At 42.0% G+C, this 16,711-nt stretch overlaps 1 protein-coding gene across 1 annotated transcript; it reads left to right on the top strand.

Annotated features, from left to right (window-relative positions):
• The first annotated feature begins 10,800 nt into the window (after positions 1-10,800).
• Positions 10,801-15,938, top strand: LOC130136009 (alpha-glucosidase-like). The gene is made up of 5 exons (XM_056305980.1): positions 10,801-11,225; positions 12,324-13,054; positions 13,574-13,804; positions 13,913-14,556; positions 14,923-15,938. Exons 1-5 carry the CDS (start codon positions 10,942-10,944, stop codon positions 15,823-15,825), a joined length of 2,793 nt encoding a protein of 930 aa, XP_056161955.1. The 5' UTR covers positions 10,801-10,941; the 3' UTR covers positions 15,826-15,938.
• The last annotated feature ends 773 nt before the right edge of the window (positions 15,939-16,711 follow it).

Genomic DNA, 16,711 nt, shown 5'->3' with positions numbered 1-16,711 from the left:
CGCCAGCCGGTGAGCATTTGACTGACCAATGAACCCAGGCCCTTACTTAAGACTAATTGAGCACTTCGAGTCTTTATTTGATACTGATTGGACACTTCAAACCCTTATTTGATACTATGTCCACTTGGAGTCCTTTTTTAAGAAAAAAAATCTGCTTGGGGTCCTTAATTGAAATTTTCCCATTTTCCTTTTATGTAATTACTCTCGTATAGAGTTTTCTTTCCAAAATTATCTCGTGACATCACCTGCTCAGAGCACGTACAGAAAACTAGCTATAGTCAACAATAGAAGGAACAGGACAACGTCACACGTTGCAAAACTCGAATGATCAAGGAGTGAATTACAAGAAGCAAGAACTCATGATTCGCAAATCTTCATTTAGCAGACGCCTTATGATACTTTCATCGTTTCCTTCATCAATCACACTCTTACCTCAAAAAACTAGCTACGGTTCAAGTTAGAGACTTACTGGACATCGTCACGCATTTTATAATATCGCTTTTGACGTTGCAAAACTCGATCAGGGTGAATTGCAAGAAGCAAAAATTCAAAATTCAAATCTTCATTTAGCAGACAACATAAATGATACTTGCGTCGGTTTAACTCATCGATCACACTCACACCTCTCCCGATCTCGCGCAAATATGCGAAAACAGGACGATCCCTGCACTTTACGAGGTTTCTCCGATCTGGTAAACGGGCACGGGCACGAGTTTCCTCCATGTTGAAAGCAAAACAAAACCAAACCAAACCCAATCTACCCAAAGAAAACTACGTTCTGTCATCTCTGTTTTTCCCCTTTGTAAGGATCTGATTGGGATCAGAATAGAAGATAAAGACGTATGAAGTCTCTCACACTCATGTTGATGACCTTCTTCGTCTTCTCCTCCTGAATTCCTTCCACTACAGGCCTGAAAAGATGTTTGCTGATCCTTTTCCGATATTGCTGGACCTAATGAGCATAAAGATAACCGCTTTCAGTATCAGAGACTTCTCTTCCCTGGAACAACCTTCTTTCCCTTTTCCATTGCTAAGGTTTCTGGTCCCTCTTCCTTATTTTCCAAATGGCGATCAGATTGGGCCGGAATCTCTGCTTTCTAAAGCCGCAATTCGCCTTCTTACAGTCCGGCGTTTCCGGGATCCGTCTCTTCTGCCCCCTCCTCTTCTTCCAACTTCTCACCGTAGAAGATTCGCCAAGCCGGACTGAACTCGCCGACTTCCGCTCTCAGCCATCGCCCGAAACAGCTCTCGCTCTCAGCATCCAATCCTGCTTCTTCAAAAGGCACCTCCTCACAATGCTTCGCACAGTGCCCAATTCTGCCACAAGAACTGCAAAAGCGAGGCAATCTTTCGTACTTAAAATCCAACCGGAGCTTTCTTCCTCCACGAGTGGCAACCATAATCCCCGATCTCAGAGGATCCGCCAAGTTCATCCTGATCCTCGCCCTCTGGACATTACACAAGGCCGGTCCCTTCACTTCCGCCTTCACCTCTAAAACGGTTCCTACTTCACTCGCTACTCTACGAACATTTTCCTCCGAAACCCACTCGCGCGGAAGACCGTGGATCTGAACCCAGAACGCGCAAGAAGTAAATTCATAGCACTGAGGAGGAGTGTCGGGCTCCCATGGTTCGAGCAATACAAGATGGTCGGCGAAAGACCAAGGCCCGCCGTCTAGTATTCGATCCTTTTCCGCTTCGGACTCGAGGGTAAACCCGAAAACTCCATCGTAAAACACATCGAACGTCACGTTCTCGTTCCGCCATGCCCTTCTCATGGTGCGCTGGAACGCTTCGAGATCGATGGTGGGGTTCGCGTGGAGCTGCCCGAACAGGGTACGCCGACATTCGTACAGCTTCTCGGCGGGTACTTCTCCGTCTATCACGACGATGTAATCGTCGGACCAGAGGTCGCCTAATCTCTTGATGAGACGGGCGAGCCGAGCGTCTGCATCGAAACCCTTTCGCATGGCGCAGCCGAAGAATGCAGAACAGGGGAGCTCCGATTACAGAGGAGAAAAAGCACAAGGGAGGAAGGGAGACTGGAGATGGAAAATGGTGAAGAAGACGGCTAGGGTTTGATGGGCAAGTAGGGGTTTGGAGAAGAAACTACCACTAAAAATTCAAGATTTGGAAAATAATTTTCGAAAAATAATTGATTATATCGCTTATAAAAATAAGTTAGTGGAAAAAATTTCCATCACTCGTGAAAATAATCAGGTATGAATTATTATTGATAGTAAAAATATTTTTCGTTGACTAATTTTTATAAGCTATATAGCCAATCATTTTTGTAGAGAACATTTTTCGAATCTCGAATTTTTCGCGAAATAAATATACCCGGATAGAGAAAAGCTACATGGTGAGAGGATATTTAAAGACCAGTTTTACAGTAATAAAATAACATCCATTTCTAGAAAAATAAAAGCTAGTAAATACACATAAAATCGGCTAAAAAGATCGCGGTGTTTGGAGCCGAATTTTGGAAAGAGTTGAAAATAGATCGAAAAATGTGAATTTAAATTGCTGTTGTCCAAGAAAATATTTTCATCCTTAAAAATAAATACTTAAACGTACATTACTAGCATCAAGTAATCATTCCCGAGAATACAATTGATCATTTTTAGGAAAATATTCTCCAAATCATGTATTTTCTGCGAAAGAAACGGAACCTAAAATGAAAATGAAAATGGCCTCAAATGCCGTAGCACCAAATCTCGGGGGGTAAATTGCACAATCAATTATAGCTTATTATACGAAATTGAATTGAAATTTAAACATTTCAATTGAACAAATTTAGTATTAAACCTTTGAGGGATAATGCAATGTCCTTTTGTCTAAATTACGTTTAATAGTCCAATCATCACTAGCCATTTTTGCTGAAGAAAACGGCATCGTTGCTTGGTCGAGTGACCCTAAAAGACCCCGATTTTTTTTATAAATAAAAGAAATGATTTTACAATCGAAAGAAAATAATTTATCGTTAAGAGAAAAAGAAAGCCCTAGCCGCGCATCTTCATCCTCAACCGGCGGACTCCGCTCCCTCCACCTCTCCTCGCCGTGTGCCGATGCCACAGCCGCCACCGTGGTGGACATTCCACAGACCCCCCCTCCTCGCCGGTAACTTGCTTCGATTGCAAAGCAGCGTCCATTCGCGCGGGAAATCGAAAACATCCACCCCTCACAGCTCGATGGAAATCATAGGCCCTAGAACTGAGAACACAAAACTCGATTCAAGTGCAATGAACAATCTAGTCGTGCAATTGAATCTTCGTATCGACCGTAAACAGATTGGTTAACACGATTACGAATTCAATTTAGACATGTACTAAGAAATTGACATCCAATTTGAAGTTTACCAAACTCTGTCGGGAGGTAAAGTTTTCCGAACAATTCCATGCCCGAATTCAGAATACACAGTGCACGTCATGACATGAATTTCTATCGGTGAAGCACAATGGCATGGCGAACGAAAGCCCTCGACTCATTTTTCCATGAAATTAGCCAGAGAAGTTCTGATTTCGAAGCTCGGATTTCTGTTCATGCACCGGACTCGACTTCAGCCGAAACTTCATGTATGAAATTCGCTATGCACAGATTGAATCGCACCACGACATGTTCGGGGTGCACTCGTCATGCTATGCGTAACAAAAGCCCTCCATCGATTGCACGGAATAATGAACGCTAGTCTAATTCCGAACCGTGATTTTCTGTCCTTATAACCTAAATCCGAGTACTACCCACTAGTTCCCAGCAAGTGTATGCACCAATTACGATTCTAAACCTACGTATGCGAGCTCTGCTTCCTCGTGTAAGAAAATCAAATATCTAAGACCCCGCCCGTGTATAGAATTTAGAATACCTACACTTCGAACCCAAATCACATATACCTATGTTAACAAATCGCCGTCCTGGGATAAATCGATACGGCTAGAGCCGCGCGAATCCATGACTAAATTTTTCCTCTCCTCCTCCTCTTTTCGACGATCTTGATGGAGGGGAGAGAGGATCGCGGGGTTTATCCATCACAGGTCACGATCAAAATAATGGCCCGTATTGACCGTCCAACCCCGTTTTATAACACGAACCAAGGTGCGTTAAGCCCTCTCTAAATTTGATCACACGACCGTATTTACCCTATCGAAAATTGTCTTTCGTGAAAATTTCCAACAAACTAGTGGCAATAGATGGTAGTAGTATATGCATATAAGGTGTCCAAACAAGACCCCAACACCACAACATTAAGAGCATTAGAGTGATTTCACTTGCCCTGTGTAACATGTTATCATGCCGTGTCGCATATTTCTAGTGAAGTCTTTCTTCTCGAGATAGTAGGTCACCATCAATCGAACCGCGTAAATATGAAGATCGGTTATTTCTTATTTTTTGTTTAATTAATTTGAGTGAAAGTTGCAAGCATTGACTTATTCTAACCAAGTCTGTTTTCGATTTTTTTTTAGATGTAAGTCTATAAGGGCAGCATGCATAAGGGCGAAAGCAATATATATTACTCCATAAACATATGATCAAAGAAAATGTGAAAGCAACTTGAGTCGTATCGGGCAAAATTAACACAAGACTTCATTATAATGCCTTGAGACAGAACCTCCGTGAGGTATGCATAAAAGTAAATTTGTATAAAATTAAAATGATAGTATTACAACTCACACCCGAGAAGGGCCGGCGGAGGCCTCGTCCGGCCCTAGGTGAGGCCTAGCCCACCCTAAATCAGATCTGGGACGAGGGTCACACCCTCCCCCAAATCTAGGCCAATAGGCATTCACCAAGGATTGGTGAGGCCTCGCCTAGGGCTAGTGAGGCTCGCCGAGCTTTGGGAAGGCCCAAGCGACCTTCGTCGGCCCTTCCTGGCAGCTATGGTAGCGGTCACCGATGAGAGCTTAGCCACAGTCGTTGGTGAGTTTGTGGTTTTCCTTTTTCTTACTTTTGGCTTTTTAATTTTTTTTAAAACTAATTTACTTTGCATTTTTTGAAGTTTTTGAATATTTTTTTCTGGCGTGGCGCTTGGTGGAAGCCACATCGTCGCCACGTGTTCTTAAAAAGTGATAAAATGCCCGGTTGGACGGAGTTAACGGAAGGACTCGATTGCACTAGCTTGACAAGTTTTATGACTTGATTGCACTTTTTACAAGTTTTAGGATTTAATTACACTTTTTTGATAAGTTTTAGGACTTTCTAATGTAATTCTCCCAAAATGATTAGGTACACCCATTGGTTTTTTAGCTATCCCAACCTATCTTAAACAAGAAAATAATCTTAATCACATCCGGTTCGTGAGAGTTCGACCCGCACGCAACTGTCAGATGAGGTGGGCCCCGCATGAAACCCATCAAATCTGACAATGAACGTGAACTAGACTTGTATTATTCGAGTGGCACTCAATATTTGCTCCCAAGACACGGGCAAGAGTGACAAAAAAATGAATAGAGACGGAGATATCGACAAGAGAATGACCTCCATTTGTCGGCAATTGCCGCTTGCCGTGCCATTTAAATTGGGTAAACAAATTAAAGATCATACGGTATTGCATTCATACAACAAAACAGCAAATAATTAGACAGATAGGATATGCCATATGGTGCAATGGAGCCATATGGTGTATTGATGTTGAATAGTTAGCCTGTGATTATCTTGAACAATGTGATCGCCGTAATCACCGGAAATCTCGACAGTTTTTCTGATTTTGGGGAAAACAACCATTCAGCTGAGTTTCTTATATTATCATTTAGGCGCTTTCCTATATTACCAAGTAAGAGCGCTTTTCTATATTATCATTTAGGCGCTTTCCTATATTACCGGTAAAGGCGGCTTTCCTATATTACCATTCAGGCAGTTTCTTTAATTATTCGGTTTCCATTAGTATTAGGAGTCTTATCTCTATATATAAGATGTCCGTATTGTAATAAAAAACACAGTATTATAGAATAAAAATTTCGAGTTCTTTGGAGTTGTTCCAAATTTACGCTTCTCTCTGCGTCATTTGGTATCAGAGCTGCTGTGGCTAGTCAATTGGCTGCTTCTAATTCAAAGTATAAGGGGGATGCTGACAAACGGCGACGTTCGAAAATTTTTGAGGTCGGAGATGAGGTAATGGTTTTCCTACGAAAGGAGCGTTTTCCTGTAAGTACCTATAATAAACTGAAGCACAAGAAGATTGGTCCTTTCCGCATCCTGAAGAAGATCAACGACAATGTCTATGTAGTTGAACTTCCTGGTAATCTCAACATTTCCCCTACATTTAATGTGGCAGACTTATTTGAGTATCATGCTTCTGATACACCCCTCTATTCTAATCATAACTCGAGGGCGAGTTTTTCCGAAGAGGGAGGGAATGATGTAGAACAGTTAGCCTGTGATTATCTTGAACAATATGATCGCCGTAATCACCGGAAATCTCGGCAGTTTTTCTGATTTTGGGGAAAATAACCATTCAAGCAGTTTCCTATATTATCATTTAGGCAGTTTCATATATTACCAGTAAGGCAGTTTCCTATATTACCATTCAGGCAGTTTCTTTAATTATTCGGTTTCCATTAGTATTAGGAGTCCTATCTCTATATATAAGATGTCCGTCTTGTAATCAAAAACACAGTATTATAGAATAAAAATTTCGAGTTCTTTGGAGTTGTTCCAAATTTACGCTTCTCTCTGCGTCATGTATGGTCGGTGAGAAACACTCGACGACAAAACTCTAGTAGAGTGGACCTGGCCAAAAAGGAAAAGAAGGGGCGATTAGCTCTAGCGATTTTCTATGGGTATTATTGTGAAGGTCTTACACACGTTACGAATGTTCGGTTTAAGTCATAATTACTCCGCACCACCCGCAACTCAAAAATATGGGATTTGCAAATCTATCACGACAGTTTTACCAAGATTCTAGCAGTCGAGAAGTCCCTCGATATGTAATAATTAGGCGAAGTCTGCTCACAACATGATTCGAACTCGTGATCTCATGGAATACAGGTGAATCATCTACCACCAGGTTATCATGACCCTCTCGAGATGAACCTCAAGGGAGTTTGACGGAATGATGGGTGGGCGCAAATAATCCTCTCGCAAGATGGCATCTACACTTAGTACAAGCTCTCTTAAATCATATCGATTGCAACTTCTTTTTTCACATTCATTCATGATTATTTTGGAGTCACCGTTGCACGTTTACTAGGCCAGTTAGGAGAGCTTGATGGAGCACGAGAGATCACTTTTATCTCTATGGATCAAATAATTGAGTCTGGGGGAATTTGGCTACGCTAGATTAAATTAACGCGTATGGATTCGTACCTTTTTCTCTCTTTTAAGGAAAACCTTGGATATGCAATCTTGATTGATTTTATTTCCTTAACATGCAAATTTATATGGTCATGCATAAGGGCGAGTGCAATAAAAATTGAAGCAATGTAAAAATTAACGCGGGCTATATCGGGCAAAATTAGTATAAGCCTTGTAAACAATGTGATAAGAAATATATTCTAATTGAGACCACAACAAAACTAGTACTTGAAGTGCGAGAGGCGCCTAAGTTCATCTTAAATGATTAAACTCCGCGCGAGTAAATAATGTTGGAGAAAACCCACATTTATTCCTCTTTCTTTTTTGTTAACCCTAGGCGGAAAATAACAAATCTTAACCATATGGAAAAATGCCTAATTTAGTATAAGGCTCGCTCGCGGAAAAAGCACGTAACTTTCTCGACAGTGAGTGTACCGGCAAAAAGATCAAGGAACGGGTAGGAGGCTCGCATCATAACCCCCACGAAACACGAGACTTCGAACTCGAGTTGCTCGCCTTCACCCGGGAAGGCCGATGCCGGCGGGTAGGCGTCGGAGCAACGGACCGAATTGGCCCTCAAAGCTTTCTCAATATTTTTTTCTCTCTCTTTCTCACTATTTGTTTTCTCTCTTCCTTTTTTTGTTCTCAATCTCTCCCCCTTCGCTTCACTATGGGCAACTTCTCTTTCCTTTCTCCTGTTCTTTTTCCTTGTTTGCCCGTTTCTTCTCCGTTCTGGCCACAAATCAACAGAGTTTTGTCCCCTCATCCTCTGTTTTTTCCCTGTTCAGCTCCCACACCCTACTCTCTCTCTCTCTCTCTCTCTCTCTCTCTCTCTCTCTCTCTCTCTCTCTCAACATGTGCCTTGGTGGTTTACGGTAGGGGTGTGCAAAACGGACCGCCCAACTCGGGAACCGCCCGTACTGGACCGGCCGGTTTGGTCCGATTCCCGGGGGTGTCGGTCCGGTTCCCAATTCCTAAAAATGAAACCAGTGTCTGGGCGGTCTGGTTACCAGTTTTGAGGAGGAACCGAACTGACTACATATACTTTTTTTATTTTTATTTTCTTCAAAAAAATTAGTAAAATGTGAATTAAACCCTAAGTGAACTTTATTAATATAGATTCATTGACAAAAATTAGTAAAATCTGAAATAAACCTTAAGTGACCGGTTCCATTATATCGGACCGGTATGATCCGATCTCTAATTCTCAATTTTGGGAACCGGTCCTTCCAGTCCGATTCTCAGTTTCGCTTTGGAATCAAATTGGACCGGGAACCGATCATCCTTAGTTTACTGAGGGGAAAGAGAAGGCGAATGAAGAAGAAGAGTGGAAAGTCTGGTTGTGTTGGGGTTGCCACTCACACCATGCGTGGAAGGAGAGGAGCACTAAAAGATTCTGGGCAAATTGGCCGACAAGAGGATTCAATCATTGTCCTTTGGAGTGCTCCGTAATCGTCGTACAATGAACAAGAAAGTGTAGATGGGAGAGAGATCAAAGTTAGGCCGAGCTTTGTTCGCTCGAGCCGAGCTTCGGGCTTGGTTAAATTCGACGCTAGAAAATTCGGGTCGGTTCGCAAAAATTCGCAATCTCATTAAAAGGGCGCGTAACATATTTTTTTTTGTTTAGGGTTGAAATTACGTTATTGTCAACGGATTCTATTTTTAAGGTACGTCTGTTTCGCGGAAAACGAAATAGTCTGGGAAATATATTCACAAAAATGACCGGCTTGTATCTCTTATAAAAATAAAAAAATATTTTCATCGTTCATAAAAATTTCTAAATACAAATTATTATTTATTATTATTAATTTATATTTTATTAATTAATTATTTTAAATAATGCAATGATCGTATTTAAAATAATATTTCGCGAGACGAACCGACCTCAGCTATAGACGTTTTGCAAGTCCCAACTTGAGAGGGGTTGCTCTAGTTGCCCATCTAATGATTGTCATATTTCATATATATATATATATATTTGTGTGGGACCCACCGTGTTAGATCTCAAGAAAAAAAGCGCACGGCTTTCAGATGATTTGTTCTTACACGTTGCGTATTTTTTTTTTTTGGGTCGAACACGTTGTTACGTACGTGCTACGTGGAACACATCACATGATGTTCCGTAAGGTATTTCAAAAATACCGCGTCATTAACCTTTCATCGTTTTAAAAGATAGTGCTCGCCCGTGAAATTCATAAAAATATCACATGACTGTCCAGTCGGATTGTCTGAATCTGATCAACACCTTGAAGCCTTCACGAGCACTGCCGTGGGAACAGCGGGCGGTCATTACTGAAGCACGTGGGTCGCTGTCTCTTTTTACTAATTTAAAACTGCAATACTGTAATAGGAATACAAACAGTGTCGCGGACTGGGTAGCGAAGACCCACAGGAACAAAATACTCACTGATCACTGGTTGATTTGTCCTCCGCAGGCCCTTAGAGACTTGCTCTGTTTTGAGACTCCGAAAAGGGGTTATGGTTTTAGTAGATATCAATGAAAAGTATTTGATTCTTGCCAAAAAAAAAAAAACCTTTCATCGTTTTAAAAGATAGTGCTTGCCGTGAAATTCATAAAAATATCTCAGAATTCCGGAGTTTATTTGTAAAGAAGAATAAAAACAAAGTTAGTGATTGACCATTCTGTCGTCATTTTTTTTCTAATTAAATCTAGACATAAAAAAATACAATAATTTTAACACGTAATCTCTACTTTTAATAAGTAATTTGTTGAAATCACCATCACAAAATGCTTCATAACACATGACCTATAATATATGATCGTACGATTGCCGTGCGAGACGTTACAGGACTCAAAATCTCAATGGGTGAATTGCAGTTATCCCAAAAAAATAACTAACTAAGAAAGAAACTAGAAACTCTTACATCTTTCTTTTAAAAACAACATGAAAATGACATTTTTGTCGGTTTCACTCATCGGTTACTAAACTTGTTAAAATGGATTATTTCTTGACTCATGTTTGATTGGTTTAGGTGTTATATACGTTAGTTATATTCGGTAAATGAGTTTAGAATTGAAATAATATAGGTCTTAAATAAGTTCACAACTTACTTAGACCCAACTCACCGCTTAACCCTTTCTTCACTCTTTCCTACCTTCACTTTTTCCCGTGCTCGCTCACTCCGCAATCTCACCTATTTTTCCTAGATTGGGTATATGGAAGTATTTTACCAATATGGATCAGTCGAGTATAAATTGGATCCGGTAAGCGCCACGAGATTTGAATGGATCGAAACGGGTTAAGTTGGTTAATTTGGGTCGATCCATTCTCAATCCGATCCGCCCGTTTGACGGATCCGTGACCGGATGATCCCCGTGCATCACGAGGTCTTCCTCAAATGGGTAAGCGAGCACGGGGTCGAGCTTCTTCCACGTTGCTTTTTTATTTTTTTATTTTTTTTTTTGTGGGGTCGACAAGCACGTGCGAGGACTTGCGAAACAAATGAATTTTTCTTGTCGTCTTCGTTGCTGTGCCCCCCTCCTTCTGACGAGGGAATCGGCTGTTGTGGGAAGCGAATGGCGGTGCAAAGATAAGACGTCTGCTGATCGAGCCGAAGCTCATCCCACACACTCTCTCTCTCTCTCTCTCTCTCAAAAGCTCGTGCTCTTCTTCTGATCCCCACCAAGAAGATATGGGGAGCAACGGAGGAGGCCGCCATGGCCGCCGCCGCCTCCTCCTCCTCCTCCACTCTCTCTTCCCGTTGATCTTGTGCCTGCTGCTGTCGCGTCCGTCGGAGGCCGGCGCATCGGGCGGAGGAGGCGGGGGGACGACGCCCCCCGTCGTCGTCGGGCACGGATACACGGTCCGGTCAGCCGCCATCGACCCGTCGGGAACGGTGTTGACCGCCAAGCTCCGCCTCATCGGCCGGACCTCCGTCTACGGGCCGGACGTGGAGAACCTCCGCCTCGTCGCCAGGTCAGAGAGCGAATTACATTTCGATTTGCCGTTGGCTAAGATGAAGACCTTCTTCTTCTTGTTTTTCTTTTGCCAGTAGCGGCTCTATGAGTTAGACCGTTTGGTGAGTGGCTTTTCTGTGGAAAAATTTATCCAAAGTAGAAAATTGTCAAAGGAAAAAAAAAATCCATCAGATCGTTTCGCAAAAAAAATAAGTAATTTTGAAAATATTTTCTTAAAAATAATCGCATATATCGCTTAAATATTTTCGTAGACGGTGAAAAAATATCGATTCATTTATTTTTATAAATTTGCTATGATTTTTAGGAAAATAGTTAGCTATGGTTTTTTTTTTACAAGCATTCATTTTTCAGAAATGAACCCATCAAAGCGTACTCATAACAATGGTAGAAGTAATCGTTGGACGAGTTGGGGCTATGCCAGGCCCGAAGGTCGGGGGCCTATCGCACCACATAAGCCCGACCCTGACATGAAATTACATAGAAATGCTCGTGCTGAACTTAGACTAAAGTTGGGGGCGAGCTTTCTCATGTGATTGTGTTGCCCGGGCGGATAAGGATGGAAGGTGAGTGTGTATAATTGCATAACTCGACCTAACCATATCCTAATAGACGTACATGGTTAGGGTTTCGATGGGTACGACAGGTCAATTGCTCAGTCCAGAGGTTGCTCTTATTTTTAGCAATGTTATACTCAATTTTTTACGGTCAACATATTCGCAAAAGAAAAGTTAACATTTGAAATCACTTCATTTTAAAATTTCTAATTAACGAACGATGAAAAGAAATTGTTGAATACACAACGAAAATATATAGCGTGTATATTTATATGTGAAATGAGAGATATTTTGAAATTCGAATTTTTTGTTTAAGAAGGTTGTTGCACAAAGAAGATAATCAAATTTAAAAATTGATTCATGTGCGACATCGAATGTTAGAAGGAAAACAAAACAACCGAAAATAACTTTAATATTTACAAATATAATAATAAATATGTAGATATATATATTTAGTAGATTAATTTGTGATATGCTTTTTTTTTGTTGCGGTCCATGAAAAATAGCTAATTTTGGCTTACGTCATCATCGTCTCCTTCCAGCTTCGAAGCGGGCGGTCGCCTTCGAATCCGGATCACAGACGCCGACCACCGCCGATGGGAAGTCCCCGACGACCTCATCCCCCGCCGATCTCCCTCCGTTCCCCACCGCTCTCTCGCCGGACAAGCCCTAACCCCGCCGCCGCCGCCGTGCCGCTCCCGATGCCGCATCTCCGCCGCCGACCTCGTCTTCGTCCTCCGCAACACCACCCCCTTCTCCTTCGCCGTCTCCCGCCGATCCTCCGGCGACGTCCTCTTCGACACCTCCGCCTCCGACCCCTCCGCCTTCCTCGTCTTCAAGGACCAGTACCTCCAGCTCTCCTCCTCCCTCCCTCCCCGCCGCTCCTTCCTCTACGGCATCGGTGAGCACACGAAGCCGTCGCTCCGGCTCCAGCCCAACCAAACCCTAACTCTTTGGAACGCCGACATCGAAAGCTTGAACCTCGATGTCAACCTGTACGGGTCGCACCCGTTTTACATGGACGTCAGGTCGTCCGCGGGCGGACGCGGCGGCGGCGGCGGCGGCGGCGGAACTGGGGCGGGCACGAGCCACGGCGTCCTGTTGCTGAACAGCAATGGCATGGACGTGGTGTACACTGGCGATAGGATCACTTACAAGGTGATCGGTGGGGTGTTGGATTTGTATTTCTTCCCCGGGCGGTCGCCGGAGGCGGTCATGGAGCAGTACACCGAGCTCATTGGCCGGCCAACCCCAATGCCGTACTGGTCCTTCGGTATGCTCGCTTTCGTGGGTTGCTTTCAATTGCTGATACTGACATTTCGATGAATTTGATTCCGCTATTGTGCTTCGGCTTCTGTAGCTTGTTCTGCAGTAAATTTGAGATTTTGAGCATAATTATGTGGTGGTAGTATATGATATAAAGAAGATGGAATTGAAGATTCTGAGTTTATTGCCCTTGACTAGCTCTATGAGTTTATTCTCTCATGGATATGACACTAATCGATGCTATTTGACCGATTAATCAACAAATTGTGTATGTTGTGCTCAATAGGGAACAAATCTTCGAGACATTGCATGTTATTTTCCTTTGAAAACCACTGCTTCCCAACCCCCAGCTGATCCTACCACAATGCTCATTGATGTTCAAGAAACATGGTCGCTTTCCTGGTATATGGCTAGATGTAGATCGGTTATAAAGTTTGATTCGCGGTAGATGGCCTCTTCTGCACTTTTTAATCGACAAGTTCGGAATGCAGTTTTACTGATAAAGTGTCTGTGATTTACTTTCTAGGATTTCATCAATGCCGGTACGGTTACAAGAATGTCGCAGACCTAGAGGGCGTGGTAGCTGGTTATGCAAAGGCTCATATTCCACTGGAAGTTATGTGGACTGACATTGATTACATGGATGCATACAAGGACTTCACTCTTGACCCTATCAATTTTCCGGTGGAAAAGATGAAAGAATTCGTCAGCAACCTTCACAAGAATGGTCAGAAATATGTTCTGATGCTTGATCCTGGTATGCAAGTGGGGAAATTGTTGTGGTTGAAACTTGGTCTTTTAAGTTCTTTCAAATTGCCATCATAATACTTCTTTCCCTCTCTTTCGAATGGGTGATCTTTAACAGGCATTAGCGTGAACGAGACTTATGGGCCCTACGTCAGGGGGATGCAAGCCGACATCTTCATCAAACGTGAGGGAGTCCCATATTTAGGTGTTGTTTGGCCGGGGCCAGTGCATTTCCCTGACTTCTTTCACCCGTCGAGCGAGAGTTATTGGGGTGGTGAGATAAAGAGGTTTCACGATGTTCTTCCTTTTGATGGCCTATGGATCGACATGAACGAGCTGTCCAACTTCGTAACTTCTCCACCTCTTCCTTCCACTCTCGACAATCCTCCCTACAAAATCAACAACGCAGGAGTTCATCTGTCGATTAACTTCAATACTACTCCTGCGACGTCATATCATTTTGGTAATATTTCAAATTATAATGCTCATAATCTATATGGACTCCTGGAAGCCAGAGCAACAAACAAGGCCTTAGTCAATGTTACTGGTAAAAGGCCATTCATTCTCGCGAGATCAACTTTTGTGAGCTCTGGCAAGTACACTGCACACTGGACTGGAGACAATGCCGCTACATGGAATGACTTGGCATACTCAATTCCTGCAACTTTAAATTCTGGGCTCTTTGGAATTCCAATGGTAGGAGCTGATATATGCGGTTTCGCTCATGACACAACCGAAGAGCTCTGCAACCGATGGATTCAGGTAAATATCTACCTTTTCTTCATTATATTAACTGAACTTCTCTGCAACTGAGTAGCTTTAAGCCTTTGTTGATTTGTATTCAGATATAGGAGTTGATCAACTTTCTTTTCGTTTCTTTTTCTTCTGTGGGGAGGGGGGCTGTGGTTGTTGGAGAATTCTACCTCCTTTTGAAGACAGAAATAAAAATGTTCTTTAGGGTGAGGGGAAGTTCGGGTGTCTTTTGTGCTAGTAATTCATGCTATGTTGAATATACCTCCATCTTCTATGGAAGGATATAATATCAAGTAGCGATTGGATAGCAGTGTAAATCATGTTTTTCTATCATACATATTTAAGCACTTATTTTTTGAGCTTTTACTGATGCAGCTAGGGGCCTTTTATCCCTTTGCAAGAGACCACTCTGAAATCTATACTATTCGTCGAGAGCTCTATCTCTGGGAATCGGTTGCCACATCCGCCAGGAAGGTGCTCGGGCTTCGTTATCGCCTGCTCCCATACTTGTATACCTTGATGTACGAGGCAAATAGAAAGGGCATGCCCATTGCCAGGCCCCTATTTTTCTCATTCCCCGAGGATAAGATGACTTACGATATCCATTCCCAATTCTTAATTGGTAAGGGTGTGATGGTGACTCCTGTACTAAAATCAGGTGCCCAAACCGTGGATGCTTATTTTCCGAGTGGAAACTGGTTCGATCTCTTCAATTACTCAAATTCAGTGAGTACAGCTTCAGGAATGAATGCGATGCTCGATGCGCCACCTGATCATCCTCATTTGCATGTAAGGGGAGGTAATATATTGGCCATGCAAGGAGAGGCCATGACTACGGAAGCAGCTCGGAAAACGCCATTCGAGCTCTTAGTTGTGGTTGATGGGAATGGGAATAGCTCAGGGCAAGTGTTCTTGGACGACGGAGAAGATGTCGAAATGGGAGGGGAAGGAAATAAGTGGACTCTGGTGAAGTTTTATTGCGAGAAAACAGGGAATGATGTCACTGTCAGATCAGAAGTTGTTAATGGGGAATTTGCTCTGATGGAGAAGTGGGTAATTGATAAGGTGACAATTCTAGGATTGAGAAAAGGAACTAGGATGGCCAGACTGAGAGGGCATGAGTTATACAATGATGTAGAAGCAAAGTCCGGACAGAGAACAGTGAAAACAGTGGGAAAATCAAGTGAAGGCGAAGAATTTGTAATTACTGAAGTCTCAGCATTGTCACTTCTGTTGGGAAAGGAATTCAAGTTGAAAGTGAAATTGAGCCAATCTTGAGACAAAACATTATCAGGAGGGTGTAATAAAGAACCAAAGCATGTCTCCAATAAGTTTTTGTGTGTTTCCAAAAGGGAAAAGCACACCAGTATCAAGCCACTTTCTTTCCATCAGTGGCTCTTTCTTTTCCCCATTCTAATGGGAATGTGCAGCTTCTGAGCTGGTTAAGATTCCCAGATAAAATTTCTTAGGTTTTCTTGAGAGTGAAAATGATACAAACGGTCCTTAAATTTTTTGCCCAACGTGGAATGTCATCCCTGAAGTTCAATTAGTAGAAGGACAATATAAAATATTTTCATAGAGATTAGGGACTAAATTAAACATGTACCAAAAGTATAGAAATCATATTGAACAAATTAAAAGTTCAGAAACGACATTGCACATTAAACTAAAGTCCATAAAAAATAGGCAATTAATTATGTGTTCATATGCCTTATAGCCGTCATAAATGGAAATTTATAATAATCTATGTAGCTTTTTTGATTTAAAATATGAGATCATATATTAAAATTAACAAACTTCTCTAGGCAAAGTGATAACAAAATGCAAGATAAGATGATATCTTGTTGGGAGTAATTGAGTTTTTTTATTGTGAAACTAACAAAAGAAATGACAGAAATGAAAGCAATTTTATCGGTTAGTCTAATAGAAAAAGAAACAATAAATTGAAGAGAGAGATAGAGAGAGAGAGGGAGGGAGAGAGGAGGGTATATTTGTCGTTTAACTAAATAAAGGAGTGTTTTAGCCAAAATGGAAGTGGAAATAGTGCCACCCGTTTTTTTATTAGCTTGATAAAAAAAAGAAACAATAAATTGAAGAGAGAGGATGGTATTTCGGTTATTTAACTGAAATAGGGAGTGTTTTAGCCAAAATTGGAGTGGAAATA

Source organism: Syzygium oleosum, unplaced genomic scaffold (assembly GCF_021117445.2).
Source record: "Syzygium oleosum isolate NSW1041296 unplaced genomic scaffold, Sole_v2.1 Sole_v2.40, whole genome shotgun sequence".
Lineage (NCBI taxonomy): Eukaryota > Viridiplantae > Streptophyta > Magnoliopsida > Myrtales > Myrtaceae > Syzygium > Syzygium oleosum.
The sequence above is the reverse complement of the archived record's forward strand: the minus strand, read 5'-3'. Positions and strand labels throughout refer to the sequence as shown.